The sequence below is a fragment of the Mizuhopecten yessoensis genome, unplaced genomic scaffold (assembly GCF_002113885.1).
Source record: "Mizuhopecten yessoensis strain PY_sf001 unplaced genomic scaffold, ASM211388v2 scaffold8365, whole genome shotgun sequence".
Lineage (NCBI taxonomy): Eukaryota > Metazoa > Mollusca > Bivalvia > Pectinida > Pectinidae > Mizuhopecten > Mizuhopecten yessoensis.
Window position 1 is genome coordinate 685,946 of NW_018407511.1, and position 19,218 is coordinate 705,163.

Below are 19,218 nucleotides of genomic sequence, written 5' to 3' on the forward strand. Positions count from 1 at the left end.
ATCACATGCTGTAGTATGTGTGGTTTTGTGTTATTTTACAATTTGTCTGTTCTATCAAAGTCATATCTGATACCAGTATATTGTTAAAAGACTATTTCTGCTATAATACATTCTTCAATAATTTAACTGTATCCCTCTTCCCTTGAAATGAAATAAAGGGATGGGATGGTTAACTCATTCACCCCTGAAATTTCATTATGAACTATTCCAACCTTTGAATTGGAAGAGTTCAAATGTATCTTAAGGGGTGAATGGGTTAAAAGTGACAGAAATCTTTAAATACTATCTTTATTGCCACACATTTTATATATTTTAAGAGGAAGATGATTGGAATCATTCACCAATTTCAAAAGGAATAAGTTGTTGTTACTTATGTTTTTCAATTAAAATAAAAAAATAAAAAATAATAATATTGTAATGATCAGTTATTGCTACTGTTGAAAATAAGATCTGCCAAACTAAATTTGAAAATATATGTTCGAAGAAGTTAATGAGGGATCAGATAATTTTGTTCACATTGAAAATGATATTATTTATTTTTCATTTTGACTATTTTAATTGGAGAGTCAGTGGCTTACAGTTTTAATCATTCTGGCTTAATAGTAAATGATTTTCATTAAAATTATTTTGTTAACTTATTTTTTGTTTTAGACACAGTTAGTCATCATATAATAGCAATATTTTTTATTTTTCAGACCTATGTCTGCAGCTAGTTCTGCTAGTTATAAGCCATTCCAGGCCCGGAAACAGCAGAAATCAGAACAGGGCTATCTGATTCCACACTTTGATTTTGACGAGCCAGAACTTTTCGAAGGACCACCAGATGCAGACGAGGTACAGATTTTAGCTGACCTTACTTAAATAGCCATGTGATGGGATGTCTGTTGTCTGTCCGAGTCAACATTTTCATTTAAATTTAACTTACTCTGAATACCCAATAGGCTGTGCACGTTGGTGATGATATTTGGCTATGGGATGAAGGACTATCAATGCAAGTCTGTTTAATTGAATTCCCATGATACATATTCAAGGTCACAGGGGTCTAATGTGTTAAAATCATTCAGCGACCTCTTGAAAAACCAATAAGCTGAACCTCATGATAATATAGCATGCTGGAGTGAAGGGCTTTTTGTCTTGCTGCAACGAAGTAGCAGAAGCGAGACTAAGGTGTTGCTTTTCCAGCGGCAGCAGTGTCACCATTGAGTTTTTGCATTTAACTTAATTTAACTAACAGTATAAGTTCTAAACCAACCAAACTTGGACCAAAAATGCATCTTACGTAGTACATCTTTCCCATGCATCAAATGCTGGATGCGGCCTACCTTTCATGGTCCATTGACTTTGTCCGCATCTCCATCAACATCAAGTTTTTGCATTTAAGTTAATTTCTCTGATATGTGCACTGATGGTCAACGCGGGGCACAGGCGAGACATATCAATCTGAATGGCTTGTTAAAATGATACAGGCCTTTTGGGCCTCTAATTTTAGATTTTTTTTCAACAAATGGCACTCCATAAAAAACTTATGGAAAATATACATTTACCGAATACAATGTGTACTCATATACCAAAATGGAGTTTCTGATCATTTTTATCAAGATCAGGATAATCAGTTAATCCCCAAATGTCTTGAATGAAAGTTTGAGCTAGGTGTCAAGTTAAACATTGTATATAGAACTGTCTTACTTCTAAGATGTGTGAACTATGTGTAAACTAGTTCTTTTCCTCTATTCTGTATTCTAACTTTTGGGCCTTGTCCAGTTTTCAATTTTTCTACCTGTTGGAGAGTAAATCTGAAAGTATGAGAATATTAAGTATTTTCACCATTCAACAGTAATGAATGTTTTGGTATAACAGGGTAAAATATCCGGTTTTATTTACGGTTTGTGTGTAGATCCTTCGTGAGATCCTGCACCGCGATGAGGTAGAGGAGGTGACGGCATGTGTTTTCAGTCTGCAACTGATGCTGAACGTTCCTGGAGTGACAGCAGCTCTCTCCTCCTCGTACGCCTCCTCCAGAGGGGACCGGAGCTCCATCAGGTCCAACACCTCCCGTGTAAGGTTTGATGACAAAGTAGACTCCATTCACAAGAAGTCAGTCAAATTTACCACTGAGCAGCAGAATGAGTCAGGTGAGTGTACATTGACCATTATAAATCTGGCACTGACTTGCTGACCACTGTCCACTGACCAGGAAGTGGGATGATTGGATATCAGAGTTATTGAAGTAATGACATTTATGTTTATTGGTGGTCAGAGGTGAAATCTGTTTAAAATATTAACAACCTTTTTTCAAGTTTCATAATTATAAGGCTTAGGGCAAGGTGTTATTGTGTGATTCCATATTCCATAATTTGAATATCAATAATTGACATCTGATAGCAAGATACTGGAGAAGACTGACTCTCAGCTATTGCCATGTTTGCTCTGCATGTTCTGTCGTGTGTTAAACACATGCTTATTTCTACTTCGCATTTTGCCAATAAAAAACCCAATTTTAGTAGAACTCTGATGACTGTTACGGCCCAACGGCCTCATGTTCTGTTTTAAGATGGTGAAGAAACGAGTGAGAGTGGGGAGGAGGACTCGTCTGAGGAGGAATACGAGGATGAGGACGACAACCAGATGAGAAACAGATTCGCTTACGCCTACCAGGAAAAGGAGAAAAAGTAGGGTGGCTTTCGAAATTGTCTTCAAGACATAAATTCATGAACTTTTGTAATGGTTTTCTATGGAAAATTTCAAGTTAAAGATTTCTGTAAGTTAAGGAAGGCTCGTGACTCTGAGGCTTTCATTAACTTTTGTGATGGAAAATGTAAAGCTTTTGTAATGGAAAATATAAAGCTTTTGTAATGGATAAATAAAACTTTTGTAATGGATAAATAAAGCTTTTGTAATGGAAAATATAAATCTTTTGTAATGGAAAATATAAAGCTTTTGTAATGTGGAAAATATAAAGCTTTTGTAATGGAAAATATAAAGCTTTTGTAATGGAAAATATAAAGTTAAGGAATTTCATAAGTTAAGAAACTTTAGTAACTCTGAGGCTTGCATGGTCAAAACAGCTGTAGGAAGAATCCTTCTTTCAAATCACAATAGCAATGTCTGTTTATGGTGTTGCTAATGAAGCTGAACTCCCTTGCCCGTTTTAAAAATGATGAAAAAAATCGGGCGTTTTCCTCTATAACTCGAGATATGTACTGTATACCGGGAAACACCGCAGTTTAACTTTGGCGCCCTTTCACCCTTCCGATCTGAGGCCGAATTTAACATGACGGCGAACTTTTAAAAAGAAACTACGTATACGACGCCGTCATGTTTTGTCACTATTTCGTCTACACTAAGGCTTAACTCAGGTACCCTATGCGATGCAAGCGGGGTCTAGTGTGTTCTACTGGCGGCAGTGTAGGGCGAATAAGGATTACTCTTATACCACCTCGTGATGGGAATCGGTTCTATTTTTAGCTCACCTGGCCCGAAGGGCCATGTGAGCTTATCCCATGGTGCAGCGTCCGGCGTCCGGCGTACGGCGTCCGGCGTCCGACGTCCGTCAACTTTTTCCTTTAAAATGCTACTTGTCCTGAATGGCTCAGAGGATTTTGACCAAATTTGGTCAGGAGCATCATTGGCCAAAGGGTTCTCAGTTTTGTATAAACGGAGGGTATAACCCCCCTGGGGTCAGAGGGGCGGGGCCAAATAGGGGGAAAATAGGTAAATCTTTAAAAATCTTCTTCTTCTCAACCAATAGAAGGATTTTGACCAAATTTGTCCTAGAGCATCTTTGGACAAAGGAGACTCAAGTTTGTATAAACGGAGGGTGTGGCCTCTTTGGGGGCAGAGGGGCGGGGCCAAATAGGGGAAGTAGAGGATTTTTTCTCTCCTACTATACAAGTGAAGGGATTTAAACCAAATGCAGTCTGAAGCTTGGTCAGGAGCATCATTGGCCAAAGGGTTCTCAGTTTTGTATAAACGGACGGTATAGCCCCCCCTCGGGGCAGAGGGGCGGGGCTAAATAAGGGGAAAAAAGGTAAATCTTTAAAAATGTTCTTCTTCTCAACCAATTGAAGGATTTTGACCAAATTTGTCCTAGAGCATCTTTGGACAAAGAAGACTCAAGTTTGTATAAACGGAGGGTGTGGCCCCTCTGGGGGCGGAGGGGCGGGGCCCAATAGGGGAAATAGAGGATTTTTTTTCTCCTGCTATACAAGTGAAGGGATTTTAACCAAATGCAGTCTGAAGCATGATTAGGGACAAAAGAATCAATTTTGTATAAACTGAGGTGTGTGGGCCTCCTTCTAAGGGCAGATGGGTGGGGCCCATTAGGGGAAATAGAGGAAAACATCAAATATCCTTCTCCTTTTGTACCGATGAAGGGATTTTGACCAAATTTGGTCTGGAGCATCATTGGCCAAAGGGTTCTCAGTTTTGTATGAACGGAGGGTATGGTCCCCCTGGGGGCAGAGGGACGGGGCCAAATAGGGGAAAATAGGTAAATCTTTAAAAATCTTCTCCTCAACCAATTGAAGGATTTTGACCAAATTTGTCCTAGAGCATCTTTGGACAAAGGAGACTCAAGTTTGTATAAACGGAGGGTGTGGGCCTTCTGGCGGCATAGGAGCGGGGCCCAATAGGGGAAATAGAGGATTTTTTTTCTCCTACTATACAAGTGAAGGGATTTAAACCAAATGCAGTCTGAAGCATGCTTAGGGAGAAAAGAATCAATTTTGTTTAAACTGAGGTGTGTGGATTCCCCTTCTTTGGGGCAGATTAGTGGGGCCCATTAGGGGAAATAGAGGAAAACATTAAAGATCCTTCTCCTTCTGTACCGTTGAAGGGATTTTAACCTAACCAAACTTGTTTTAGAGAATCTTTGGGCAAAGGGAATTGAATATTTATAAATGGAAGATGCAACTTTGTTACTTGTACTCCTTTGATAAACCTGAATGGTACTCAGCAGGTTTTAAATTGAAAAATAAAATACCAGGTGAGCTATTAAGGCCCCTGGGCCTCTTGTTAGAACCAATTGTCTGCTGCACCAGACTAACTATCAATTATAATCGGTTTAATAGGCAACGTTCAGCATGATTTAAGTTGTGTGTTTTTTGTTGTGGCAAATAAAATAATAAAATGAAATAATTACAAGTAATTGGATACTTTGAAAATATATATCTGTATTTTCTAATTCAAAGATTAAATGGTAATGAAAACCTTCCTAATTAACTGGTTTGAATCGGGAATTACACTTTATTATACTAGTTCAAAGCATTTTTGAAAAATGCAAATGTCATACTTTATCATTCTCAAAGTTTTCCTAGAGTTGTCAAACTGAACCAACTATTCAGCTTTTCAGTTTTGGCATTGATTCATTAGTTTTATTTTGATATTTTGGTTATTTCATATCGTCATCCCATCACTAGTATCTCTCAGCATGATTACTTCCAGATCATCCATTCATATTACTCCGAGATAACTCCTTTTTAAAAATCATCTATTTATATCAAAGTTTTATTAATTATGCTACATTGTATTATGTAAGTTCATTTCTCTGCAGAGAAAAGGCAGAAGTGACAAGGTCATTTGTTAGTATGGCGCCCAATGAGAATGAATTCAAGTACGGCATCAGAGACGTTATCTCGGGATTTGAGAACACTGTTGGTAAGGAGATAATATATGGGATAGCTTGTATGTGTTACTGGATCAGAATCTGTACAAAGTAACGTTTGTTTATTCGAGGGTGCAGAGCCCAATTGTTGAAACCCTAACAGGGAACCCTTTTGACAGTGAAGCAAGTTCAACTTTATGGGCAGATTGGTTGAGTAATTAAAACACTCCGGCCTTCCAACACTCCAGGTGAAGTATAAATTGGTCTGGGGTGGATGTTGCGGTATCTGTGCTGTAGCATTTAAGTGAGGTGGCACTATAAATGATACCATTGGAAGCACGGTCCCACTATAAACAGAACACAATACATCTCCAGCACACACACAGGCATACACACATAGGGAGATATTAGCCAGGTGCCATAGGTTCAGTAGTTAGCGCTTGATAAGGCAGCTCCTACGAACTCCTCAGAACTGTATTGATTAATGTATTTTTGCTAATTGTATTAATTGTATAAAATGTATATCTATGTACTGTAAAGTGCATTAGAGTGGCTTATTCTAGCTAGATAGGGCACTGTATCAAATATTATATATTATTATTATTATCAACTAGGAAGCTTGGTAGGTAATATGTACATACATGTCTAGTTGAAATCCTGGTTAAGCATGAACACAACATACAATCAAATTTCTTCATCCTAGCAAGACGAACAATTTGCCTAATTTGAAAAAATAATCTCCATTTTTCATGATTCTGTTATCCATTTCTAAAATATGGCTGAATCGCTTATGGAATGCACTCTAAATTTATTTGGAAAAAGGCCTAGTTCTCACGTGGACTGCTCCCTACATCTCACAGGTTATGGTACCTAAATCTCATCGGGAATATGGTGTTAAACACATTTGAAATAGAAAGTTGATCATCTTGAGAATATTTCTGATTCTCATTGAAATAGAGTATTGACTTCTAGGAATGTGGTCTAAATTTCATCTGAAATGGGGGCCTAAATCTCTTATTGAATATTTTATCTGGAGTGGGCAGACCGGGGAATAAATTAAATGTGGATTCGGGACTACATTTCTTAGTGAATTGCATTTAACCCTAATCTAGAATATGGCCTGATATCCATTTAAGGATCCCTGTCCCACTGCACTGCTGTTTTTCCAATATGCAGTAACCTACGCTTAACTTTAGTTTGGAGATAACTGTAGCACAGTTGGGCCCGTACACTTTCGTTGATCAGATAGCCAATGTTGGTTACAGCAATAGTATAACAATCTGAAGTCCTGGGTTTGAATCCCGGTCTAGTCTTGCTGAATTTTTACGTGCAGAACAATCTTGTTGATTATATTTCGTTTATTTCATCTTTTATATTTTTCATACAAATCTCGCAAGGTCTGCTTTTATTTTCAGAAATGATTTAAATGCTATAGTCGTGCTGGAAACCATAGTTTCCTATACTTAGTTACAGTTTTTGGCAGTGGTTCAGGGATCCTTAAATGGAGCCTGAATCACATTGGAGATGAGGAGGCTATTTATAGCAGGGAGGAATTCCCTGACATGCATGATCAACTATCCCAATACGTTTATTTTAGGTCAGGTGGTATCAATGCTACGAGAGCCGAAGCTTGCTGTTTTCTACTCCCCACCGAAAAACGATTTGCGTCTGAACTTTGATGAAGAAGAAGAACTCGAGCGTAAAGAGATGATGCGACCTTGGCCTGACCTTGAATTTGTGTTCGGGGATGACCCAGAATATCAAAATTTACTTTCAGAACTGGAATCGTACATGACAATGGAGATGGCGCTAGTCAAACAATACTCCACAGTGAGTCAAACATGTTGTATGTTTCAGAGAGGAGACACTAAGCTAGCTGAAAAACTTTATCACCCTTCTTTTCCTCCCAATTATCTTGCTTTGTAAACTTATGAAGGAGGTTCAAGGTAAAGTTCAAGAGAAAGCAGCAGAAAATATCAATCTAAGGAAGTTTATACGATTTTACACCCAAAGATCTGCCAGTGATACATGTATATCATATTTCATTGATTTTTATGCCCCCTGCACCGAGAGGGAGGGAAAATACTGAAGCCAAGTAATCTGTCTGCCTGTAAATGAAATTTTATCTTGACATACCTAAACCACTTCAGCGATTTCAACGAAAGTTTGTATCAATGAGCAGTTCTCTTGTAATTGTGAAACTGTTTCAATTTCGAGTTCCCAAAAAGATTACGCCCATTTATTTAACGAAAAAAATTCTTCCAAACTACCAGAGTGATTTCAAAATGATTCAATCCACCGATTTCAATATATAATGAGATCTTGTATAATAGTAACTGTATGAAACAAATGAATTTGTGAAAGATTTAATTAAAAACTGTATTTTTTGTCAGAATTTTGATCACTTTTGTGTAATGGTGGACAAAGCGAGAATCCTGAATGTAAATGAGTCGATGGCGCGGCGGGAATGGTCGACTGAGGAGTTCCAGCACGTCCTCGCTACATATACAGAAATGGTAGGTCAAGGTCATTTAACTGCAAACAAATCAAGGTAGGTCAAGGTCATTTAACTGCATACAAATCAAGGTAAGTCAAGGTAATTTAACTGCATACAAATCAAAGTTGGTCAAGGTAATTCAACTGCATACAAATCAAGGAAGTTCAAGGTCATTTGACTGCATACAAATCAAGGTAGGGTTAAGGTCATTCAGATACAAACAGAACATGGTAAGTTACATACAAAACTTGTGTGTGAAATTAATTTAGCTACATTTAAAACAAGGAAGGTCAATGTCATTCATCAACATACAAAAAAAGTGGGTCATGATCATCATCAAGCAAAATACCAAACAAAGTAGGTAAAGTTCATTTAGCTGTTTATAAAGTCTTAGTAGCAGAAGGTTAATTACTTCTTAGTTATGAACACAGGCATGAAAGGGCACGGTCACTTATTTACTCCTTGCACAGATATGATTGGTTTAGTTTCCTTGTCAGCATTGCACTCAGACATGAACTTCAAGGTCACAACGTTTTGTATACATGCATAAAAGGTCAAGGTCACTAAGCTATGTAAATAGACATGGTGGATAAAAGCAACGTTTTAACTATACGCGGATACAGTCTGTCTACAGAAATGGTGGAATATGAAATTATGTGATAAGGACTAAATCGTATGGTTTTGTTTCATTTCCAGATCCACCAGATGAAGAAGATGACAACTGTGAGGCGTGTGTCGATGGTCCAGGTACAAAGTAAAAACTTCAGAGAGTGTTGTCTCCCCTACTGCAAGGAAATTGTGTCAGACTCTCACAAACAGCTTCCTCTCATAGCAAACAAACGCAACGAAGACCTCCTTACAATCATAAAGGTAGGTGATGGGGATTTTTCTAGAATCGGGTAAAAGATGGATAGGAAACGTATGTGGAGGAACTGCATAGCAAAATCTAAAATCTAAAATAATATATAATTCAATGCCATGTTTGATTTTGATATTTATAACAAATTAAATGGAATAGCATCTTGCCTGAAGGTTTATTTCTATTGGTTGCTTAATATCTCATAAATAATACTATTTTTGCTGTATTTTATTTACTTACCTAGGGGGCATCCAAGAAACTGGAGCACTACCCAACCTCAGTGGAAGACTTTGTGGAACATCTGTCCTTCCTGGGGAAAATGTCTACAGAGTTACCTGCCCTTGATAAGGAGTTCTTCATCGTTAACAAGATGTTTACCATAGCAAAGGAGTTTTCTGTGCAAATTGATCCGGAAGATTATGCATTGTACCAGTTCCTGGGACCAAGTTTCAGGCATTTGAAAGTAAATCTAAAGCAAATGAAATTCTTTTCATTTCATTGATGTAGAAGCTCATAGATGGAAGTTCATTGTGTTTTGTATGAAGAGATTATCATGTGTCAATGATTTAAATATAATTGTAGACTGTAAGACGGTTCATCTGAGTAAAACATCTTAGGAATTTTTACTGTAAAAGAGTTGAGGTCATTACACTTTTGCGATGCCTCTGCGAGGAGTCGAACCCTGGACTACTGGTTTACTAGTCTGACACTCTACTGAATGAGCTAATGAGTCGAAATTCTCCCTTGCCTTGTTGGTATGAAGTGGCTAGTATTTTACCAGGGTGACATTACAATTGGTTCCCTTCTCAAAGGGTTAGTAAGCGGAATCATTTCACGCAATACAGAGTAAATCCTGTAACCAGTAACACAGTATAGCATGATAGGTAAAACCTAAACTGCCGTCACGATCCACTGAAGAAATTGGTCAGATGAAACTGTGTCATTTAATAGTCGGGGTTTTCTACAGAGAAACCAGTCTTTAAGGGATAAAATCAAATCTTGTATTACAGAATTTGCTGAAAATCAATTACGAGAAAAGTGCGGTAATATGGTATTCACATAGAGGAATAGAGGAAACACCTATTTAAACATTAATGAATTTCTTCTTTCAGTCAACAGTGCTGTACAGTGAAGCCAAAAAGGACGAGAACATACGTAAGTTTAGTCGAGACCTTGACAACCTCATCTTCAGTATTCGAACCAAGATCATGGATCTTAAGAATCGGATCCAGGACCCAGACCTGCTGCACATGGACACGATGAGTGTGACTGCTCTGGAAACAATTCGGGACCTCCAGGAGGGTGTCCAGGAATTGTCCGTGAAGGCACGAAGCTATGCTGCATACCAGGAGAGATTTGGTAGCTCTCTCACCACTGGCAGGAAGGGCGTCTATGTTGAAATAGAGTAAGATATAAACTTTTACTTACCTGGAATAAAAGTTTACTTAAGAATTTAAATGCATACTTTAGCTCACCTTGCAGGACTTAAAGTAAAATTTAATGTGTATTCTTAACATTCTTCACATATATGATGAAATCCCTTTGCTTAAATATTCCATGATACAGTACATTAGCACATTTTGGAAGATATATTTGTAAACAAAACAATCGTAAGATAAAGCGTGATAAATCTCGGGGATGTATATTGAAATAACTTGTGGTAAGCCTTGTCATATATCAGAATAAGTGTACTAAATTGATGATATTGTAAGTTGTAACCTTTTATATTATCTATAATAATGAACTGTATTAAATCAAAAAGATTATAGATTGTAAAACATCGTAGTAAGTCTTTTCGGTCGTGTATTGTAACAAATTATAGTAAACTTTGTGATTGTGTATTAGAACAAATTAAAGTAAATCAATGAGATTATAGATTGTAATAAATTGTAGTTAATCTTTGAAACTTTAGATGTTGGAATTTTGTTGACAGGGAATACCTGATGATTGATAAACGTGACAACAAGAGTGCTCAGGAAATCCAGTCGGAACTCAATGAACTGGAACATGACATCATGCTTCGCCGAATCCTCTGGCAGTCCCAGGAGGAGTGGATGAAACTAGTCGACGAGTGGACCGCAACCGTGTTTGAAAACCTCAACGTTCAAACCCTGCAGAAAAACGTCAACCGATTTACGCAGACGGTGTATATGTTGGATAAGGGCCTCCCACACAACGAGGTTGTACCGAGACTCAAAGAAAAGGTGTTGGATTTTAAACAGGGCATGCCCGTCATCACCAGTCTGAGGAACCCGTCGCTACGACGACGTCACTGGGAAAGCATAGAACGACTCATTCAGAAGTCCATTGCTAAAGACAAGGCATTCACATTGGGCAACCTGCTGGAAATGAATGTAAGAATACTGTTGTTTCTTTAGATTTTGTCCTGTGAATCAACCTTCCAATAATTCTCCTCCTAAAAATGAATATTGTATACAGGGAATAGTTGAATTTTCGCCCTTCGACCATACAATCCATTTCCACCCAATTTTAAACTCACCCTTCACAAATATTCAACTGCAGCAAATATTTCATGGTATGCAGTATCATGCAGGGAGAATCAGCAAGCTAATAGTTTCCTCCCTTAAAACCAATGGCAAGGGAAAGAAAGCAGCTTAATGTCCCCGGCTTAAACCAATATAACGGGTGAAGGGGGATAACTATCAGCTAGGTATCCATAGTTACTACAAACAAGACCAAGTGATGAAAGAACTAGTCAGCTAATAGTTTTCCCCCTCAAAAACCAATATCAAAGGGTCAAAAAATCATCTAACCAATAGTTGGGTTGGAAGGGGGTTATAAAAGTACTGTATAAAATGATGTAGAAACCTGTCCAAAAGTTCCTCTGCCAGTAGAAACCTGTCCAAAAGTTCCACTGCCAGTAGAAACCTGTCCAAAAGTTCCACTGCCAAAAAAATAGTATCATGAATCTAAAAAAGTTCAGATATGAATTGGAGGAGGGAGGGGAATTTTTATCTAACCCTTCAAAACTTTGCCCCCGGAAAGAGAAATATGACATATTTTTTTAATGTTTGCCATTGTTTTACTGTTGAATGTTCCAAATATTGGTGTAGTATATCTTAGTTCCATCTCATTTTCAGATCTTCAAACACAAGGAGAAGATACAGGAGATCTCCACAAAGGCCAGTAACGAGGCCACACTGGAAAACATGCTGCAGAAGGTGTGTTAACATAGACTTTAATCAATAGAAGATCAGCTGATAAACCCCACAATAGGAATACATTTGAATGGATCTGTGACTTTTTTGTATGCTGTAATATAGCAGACAAGGTTTTTCTTTTCTGTTTTTTTTTTTTTGGTTGACTACACAGTGAAAACCACATTGAAATACAGGAATTCCATCAAGTGGTTTCTTTATACAGGTTCACAATGAAAACACTTAATTAGGGAACATTTAAAGTGGTCTTTTAACACAGGTGATCTCTTAACACAGGTTCAGTTCACAATGAAATCACTACAATGTGGAACATTAGAAATAGGTCTCTTAACACAGGTGGTCTCTTTATACAGGCTCAGTTCACAATGAAATAACTAAAAATGCAAACATTAAAAGTGGTCTCTTAACACAGGTGGTCTCTTAACACAGGTGGTCTCTTAACACAGGTGGTCTCTTAATAGAGGTGGTTGCATGAGCAGGTTTGACTGTGTGTAGAATACGTAGGAACTATAGGACAATTCCTTCCCTGAAGATGCTGTTATGTGATTTCCGTTTAGTCTTAAGGTAAACATGCTTCACTGTATTAAAGGTGCAAATGATAAGACAATCACATGAATTAATGATGTTACTTATTTTTCCTTGTCTCCGGTAGATCATCGACCTGTGGCAGGGTATGGACTTCAGACTGGTGGCTCATGCAGGTCGTGACACTTTCATTATCGGAGGAGCAGACGACATACTGGCTCAACTAGAAGAGAGTCAAGTCACCATAGGAACCATCAGTGGTTCAAGATACGTGGCACCAATCAAGGTAAGCTTTGTTACCATGGAAACAGTCAGTTGATGATAAAATAAAGATTGGAAATTCAAACACATAAATTGTATACAGGTTCATATAGCACAACCAGTGAAATGTTTGTGTGACATTTCAATGACAAATACAAAATGCACTGTCACCTTCATCAAACAAATGACCGGTAAAGCTTATCTACACAGAGGCGTAAAATATGCATGACAATTTGGCTATGAGCATATATATGTACACCATGTTATAAAAGTATAAAACAATGATCAACTTGAAAAATTCATTTGTCAACCAAACTATACATTTGTTTAGACTTTGAGTTTAGTCCCATATAATTAAAAGCGGGATGGGGGCTTGTATATGGTTAACCAACATTTTCTAGTTGAATGGTGTTTATATGTGTCTACAGAACCAAGTGGAGGAGTGGGAGAGAAAGCTCCAGGCTTTTGCCCGTACCTTGGAGGAGTGGATGAAGTTCCAGAGAAACTGGCTATACCTGGAACAGATATTTAGTACACCTGATATCCAGAGGTAAACATCCATTAATCTGTTGTTAAATGTTCTGAGTTCTCAGGACATTTGTTTTTAGTATCGAGTTGAAATTAATTGTATATGATCAGTTCATTGAATTGAATTGCTATAAGTTGAATGTTCATTGTATCTGTCCGCACTGGTGCATGTTAACTCATTGGCTGAGACATTTTCAACTCCTCAATATCCCCCAGCCAATCGGTAACCAAACTTGATGTAAATAACACATTCTTGATCCTCAGGACAGGTGCAATACTTGTTGGGTGCAAGATCCAAAAAGGCCTCCATGTCCTCTGATTTTAACCAAATGTTGTACAAAGTTTTGTCATTGTGCTTACCAAATGTTGTTATTTGAATTATTTTGGTCAATAAGGAATCTGAGATGGCCACTATGGTCTCAAGTTGGTGAAATTCATTACAACCTCTTGTCTAGTTCAGATAACTAAGGTGAGCGATACAGGCTGTTTATACACAAGGTCCTACATTTTGTGTTGATTGTATTGACAGACAACTGGGGCCTGAACACAAGATGTTTACCGGAGTAGACAAGGCCTGGAAGGACATCATGCGCCGCGTGGAGGACCGCCCTAACGCCCTCAAATCTGCCCTCGCCTCAGGAACCCTGGAGACACTGCAGACTGGGAATGGCACATTAGAGAAAATCCAGAAAAGTCTAGAGGCAAGCTATTTCACGATATAGATGTACTCGCTAATTAAACCTGCAGCACTAGATATTGATTATCATATAGCAGGATATTTCCACCGTGGGACGGGGATGATATTTTCACGATTTTGCAGGTCAATAATTTGATCACAAAAATATGATATAAGGAAAACGTAAAAAATCGGCTGCGATAGTGAATTTCATAACCGTAATTTTGTCATGAAATAATGATTATGAACTCATGTAATATTTATAGTAATTAGTAATAGAAGAAAATAGATTATGTCAAACTTGTGATAGTTTTGTTGATGATTTGTTCAACAAATTACACTTGTTGTTGCTCAGTATGCTATAATAAAGCGTGTTTATTTGACTATTTGACACTTTATATGCCAAGTGTCTCGTCTCTGTCCTCAGACACGCCAAGTGTCTCGTCTCTGTCCTCAGACACGCCAAGTGTCTCGTCTCTGTCCTCAGACACGCCAAGTGTCTCGTCTCTGTCCTCAGACACGCCAAGTGTCTCGTCTCTGTCCTCAGACACGCCAAGTGTCTCGTCTCTGTCCTCAGACACGCCAAGTGTCTCGTCTCTGTCCTCAGACACGCCAAGTGTCTCGTCTCTGTCCTCAGACACCGTCAACATTTATAGTACCTTGACATGTCTAGATCGCGAAGTGACAATCTGTGTAAATTCATTTTCATTTTTTTTCCATTTAACTCGTTATATGGTATAGCCTTATCACAGTAAAGAGTTGCAGATAACTGGGCAATGGGAAATACTGAGGGTGGAAAATTCTTACATTGTGGTACAGGATTTTTTACATTGCTTGTATCATGTGTTATCTCATATTATTTTGGTATTTTCACATTCCACATCAACTCGGCTTGATTGTTTCAGTCATTTTTAATAATTTTGAATAGTTTTCACCATGTGGTTTATTTTAAGTGACTTTTACAGGTTAATTCGGTATCTTTTCTGGTTTCAACTGCAGAATATATATATACATGTATGTAAAGTCACGTTTGGATAACTCCATTCATGTTTACAGGACTACTTGGAGACCAAACGCCTCCTGTTCCCACGGTTTTACTTCCTTAGTAACGACGAGCTTCTGGACATCATGGCGCAGTCTAAGGATCCCAATGCTGTACAGGTAGGGAATTTCCATAAAATCCATCACCTAGTGGTACTGTATGTAGAAACTATGAGAATTTTATAAAAGTAGGAGGATCACAATGTCCTCTGTCTGCCAACTTTTAAATGACTTTTTCTAAAGAACACAAAGGCCTAGAGTCATGATAGTATGTTGGTAGCTTCCTAGGATGGACCCTTACAAAATTTGCGAATAAAAAAAATACTTCAACTAACTTAGAAAGTTACAGGGGTCAAACATGTCAAAAACTTCTGAAGAATGGAAAGGCCTAGAGTCAAAATATTAGGTTGGTAACTGCCTGAGATGGAGCCAAATAAAGTTTGGAAATAAAAATGACCTTGACCTACTTTCAAGGTCACTGGGGTCAAATATATCAAAAACTTAAAACAAACTTCTTTGGAAGAATGGGAAAGCCTAAAGTCATGACATTAGACTGTTAGCTTCCTATGATGGAGCCTGACTGTTAGCTTCCTATGATGGAGCCTGACTGTAAGCTTCCCATGATGGAGCCTGACTGTTAGCCTCCTATGATGGAGCCTGACTGTTAGACTCCTATGATGGAGCCTGACTGGTAGCCTCCTATGATGGAGCCTGTCTTTTAGCCTCCTATGATGGACCCTGACTGTTAGCCTCCTATGACGGAGCCTGACTGTTAGCCTCCTATGATGGAGCCTGACTGTTAGCCTCCTATGATGGAGCCTGACTGTAAGCCTCCTTGGATGGAGCCTGACTGTTAGCCTCCTATGATGGAGCCTGACTTTTAGCCTCCTATGATGGAGCCTGACTGTTAGCCTCCTATGATGGAGCCTGACTGTTAGGCTCCTATGATGGAGCCTGACAAAGCTTTTTGAATTTGTATGGAACCTTGTTTTCTGATATAAGATGAAGGAGAAGGGGACAGCTGTGTGAAATTAAACAGAAATATGCATGATATTTTTCCGTTTATTATGTGTGAATCGTAGTTGATGTGGTAATCTTGTGGTGCGGCATACTGTTAGTAAGTTTTGAACTGTAATTGGCTGTTTTGTTTATTTAAGCCACATCTTGGAAAATGCTTTGGAAATATAAAATCTCTGAATATCAAGTCTATGCCACGGCAAGCAGCCATTGTGAAGTCAATGACGTCAGCTGAGGGGGAGAATGTCGACATGCCCAGGTATATAACATAGTATAGATATCAACAACGTCATCTGTGGTATACAGGACAAAGATCACCCTCAATTGGGACATTAAGTTTTTCCCTTGGCTCCCATAATGCTTTTATTATTTATTAAATACATTTACTCTTGACTAAGGGGTGATGTTGTAATTCCATATAACATTTGATAACTGATATTTGTACTAGAGAAGATTTTTGTCTGTTTTCCCATGGTTAACACATATACTGGGGGTATATAACTTTTGTATATGTAGGCCACACCCTAACGGGAAATTATGGCTGTGAATCCTGTTTCCATATTTGCCTTACATGGACTATCTTGGTTTGTACACATGATTATTTCTACTTCATGTATCAACAATAACAAACAACTATATCACAAATCATGCCCACTTGTTCATATAGGGATTAATGTATACCGGGAAATTTTCGCCCTGTCAAACTTTCACCCTTCGACCATGAAATCAATTTTCGTCCACTTTTAATTTCGACAATTAATTGCTATTTTCATTATGTTGTTTACTTTTATTAGGGCCCCGTATCGAAGATACGGGTGCCCTATAGTAATCACTCTGTCTGTCTGTCTGTCCGTCCACAAATTTTGTTCCTGGCTGATAACTTTGGTATTTATTGACCGATGTACATGAAACTTGGTCAAGATGTTCAGTTCATAAAAATACACATTGAGGTAAAAAGTCAAGGTCAAAGGTCAAGGTCATTAGGTTCAAAGGTCAAGGTCAAATTTTACATCTTTTCACTGATGAACATTTTGTTATGACATGATGAAGCAAAGTTGATCAGAATTAAACAACGATTCAACTGACCAAAGGTCAAGGTCATTGGGTCAAAGGTCAAGGTTAAATTTTGTATCTTTTCACTGGTGAACATTTCGCTATGACACTTTGAAGCAATGTTGCTCAGAATTAAACAAGGAGTCAATTGACCAAAGGTATTGACCAAAGGTCAAGGTCACTTAGTTAAAGGTCAAGGTTAAAATTTTGTACCTTTTCCCTGATGAACATTTTGTTATGACATTATGAAGCAATGTTGTTCAGAACTTAACACAGAGTCAACTGACCTTAGTTCCAGGTTACTGGGTCCAAAGGGTCAAGGTCGAGTTTTGTATCTTTCATTGATGAACATTTTGTTATGATATTAAGAAGCAAAGTTGGTCGGAATTAAAGAATAAGTCAACTGACCAAAGATCAAGGTCACTGGGTTAATGGTCATGGTCATTTGGGTCCAAAGGTCAAAGACAAAGTGGATCTCTGACTTTGACCTTGGCTCTTGATGGAGAAGGTATATAAGGTGAAACAAAACAAATAAAACAAAGCTAACAAATGAGTATTACACCGGTAATTACATTTCTGTTAGCCCAGCAAATATGGAGGTGGAAGGAAACACATCACATCATTGTACATGTAAAATGTATATTTTGCTTCCCTGCGATTCTTTTTGAAGTCCAAATGTCAAACTTCAAGCTCAGCTATATGGACAGATTGCTTCTTGATGATTATGGGGGATATAATTGCCACAAAACGGGGCCCTTACTGACCTGTCAGTGTTCTAGTTTGCTGTAATGATAAATTTGCCCTTATATGAAGCTCAAAAAAGATGAAAGTTAAACTGTAGCAAAAATGTCCTGGTATTCAGTAATTCATTTCATTAATTTGTTCATTCATCCAGGAACTTGAGGGTCCGTGGTGTAGTGGAACAGTGGCTACTTGGTGTGGAGGCTGGAATGTTTGAGACAGTCAAGAGGTAGGTACACGTAATAAGTCATAGTTTGGCTGATACCCCATGTAGCTATGGCTGAAACGACCACAAGGAGGAATAAATCTCTAGATCAGAACCTCTGATTTCTTTTGCATCAGATATTACCAAGAAATTGAAAAATCAAGGTCCTAGACGGCTATCCTTGCATTTAAGAACATCTTTTTTTGATGAGATATAAAAACTATTAAAATTTCAGGATGAGTGTTAAAAAAATACCATTTGTAACTATTCATTTCAGCAAGATTTACCTTAACTTCAGTTTATTCATATTCTTCTAGCATCCAAACTTTGTGTCCTGATATAAAATATTTCAGTCGTAATTTCCCTCTTATGGGGCACCTGCTCAGAGGACATGAATTTCTATGAGAGCCAGCTGTATGTAGGGCAAAAACTGTTCAACAAGGGAGATAACTGTGATGAATTATTTTTTATTAATGGATATTGTTAATGGGTGCAAGTATTAAATGATAAAGTTTTTGTTAGAATGACTTTATAAAAATTAGTTTTAGAATAAAAAATCCCTCAGAAATCAGGAATTATAAAAGTTTGTTTCCTCAATATAATAGTTATGATTGTAATTGAACTTTTCAAACCAATGGAATAGAAACAGCAATGTGTGTACAATGTTTTTATACTGTAAAATATTTACTAAATAATTAAAACAATCTACCATTGATTATTGATTTTTCCCCCCTTTTATAGACATCTGAAGGAAGGTTTGGCTGGCTGGACGGGGACAGAACTTCAGGACTGGGTCCTCCGCCACCCCGGTCAAGTGGTCATCACTGTGGTATGGATTCTCCTAATAGGGCATTTCTTACTTGCACCTTTTATTCTCACTTTCAGCTTTTTATATGGAGATGCATTATGGTAAAGAGAACATCTGTTGGTCTGTTCATCTGCTGTCACTTTGTTTTCTGAAGTTAACTTGCTCATATATTATTTGATTTTGATGAAACTTAATAAGCATGTTCATATGACACAAAGACTAAGGC

General features: G+C 37.9%; 1 protein-coding gene across 1 annotated transcript in view; it reads left to right on the forward strand.

Moving 5' to 3' along the window:
- Positions 1–19,218, forward strand: part of LOC110455756 (dynein heavy chain 6, axonemal-like) — a 122,433-nt gene that overhangs the window by 22,772 nt on the left and 80,443 nt on the right. The window contains exons 17-34 of the mRNA XM_021506115.1: positions 696–834; positions 1,895–2,132; positions 2,552–2,669; positions 5,552–5,655; positions 7,200–7,432; positions 7,996–8,118; positions 8,796–8,969; positions 9,203–9,421; positions 10,071–10,363; positions 10,892–11,312; positions 12,060–12,140; positions 12,790–12,948; positions 13,352–13,473; positions 13,981–14,152; positions 15,184–15,288; positions 16,326–16,444; positions 18,134–18,208; positions 18,926–19,013. Of these exons, the coding sequence (XP_021361790.1) occupies positions 696–834; positions 1,895–2,132; positions 2,552–2,669; positions 5,552–5,655; positions 7,200–7,432; positions 7,996–8,118; positions 8,796–8,969; positions 9,203–9,421; positions 10,071–10,363; positions 10,892–11,312; positions 12,060–12,140; positions 12,790–12,948; positions 13,352–13,473; positions 13,981–14,152; positions 15,184–15,288; positions 16,326–16,444; positions 18,134–18,208; positions 18,926–19,013 (2,983 nt within the window). The remainder of the gene's footprint in view (positions 1–695; positions 835–1,894; positions 2,133–2,551; positions 2,670–5,551; positions 5,656–7,199; positions 7,433–7,995; positions 8,119–8,795; positions 8,970–9,202; positions 9,422–10,070; positions 10,364–10,891; positions 11,313–12,059; positions 12,141–12,789; positions 12,949–13,351; positions 13,474–13,980; positions 14,153–15,183; positions 15,289–16,325; positions 16,445–18,133; positions 18,209–18,925; positions 19,014–19,218) is intronic.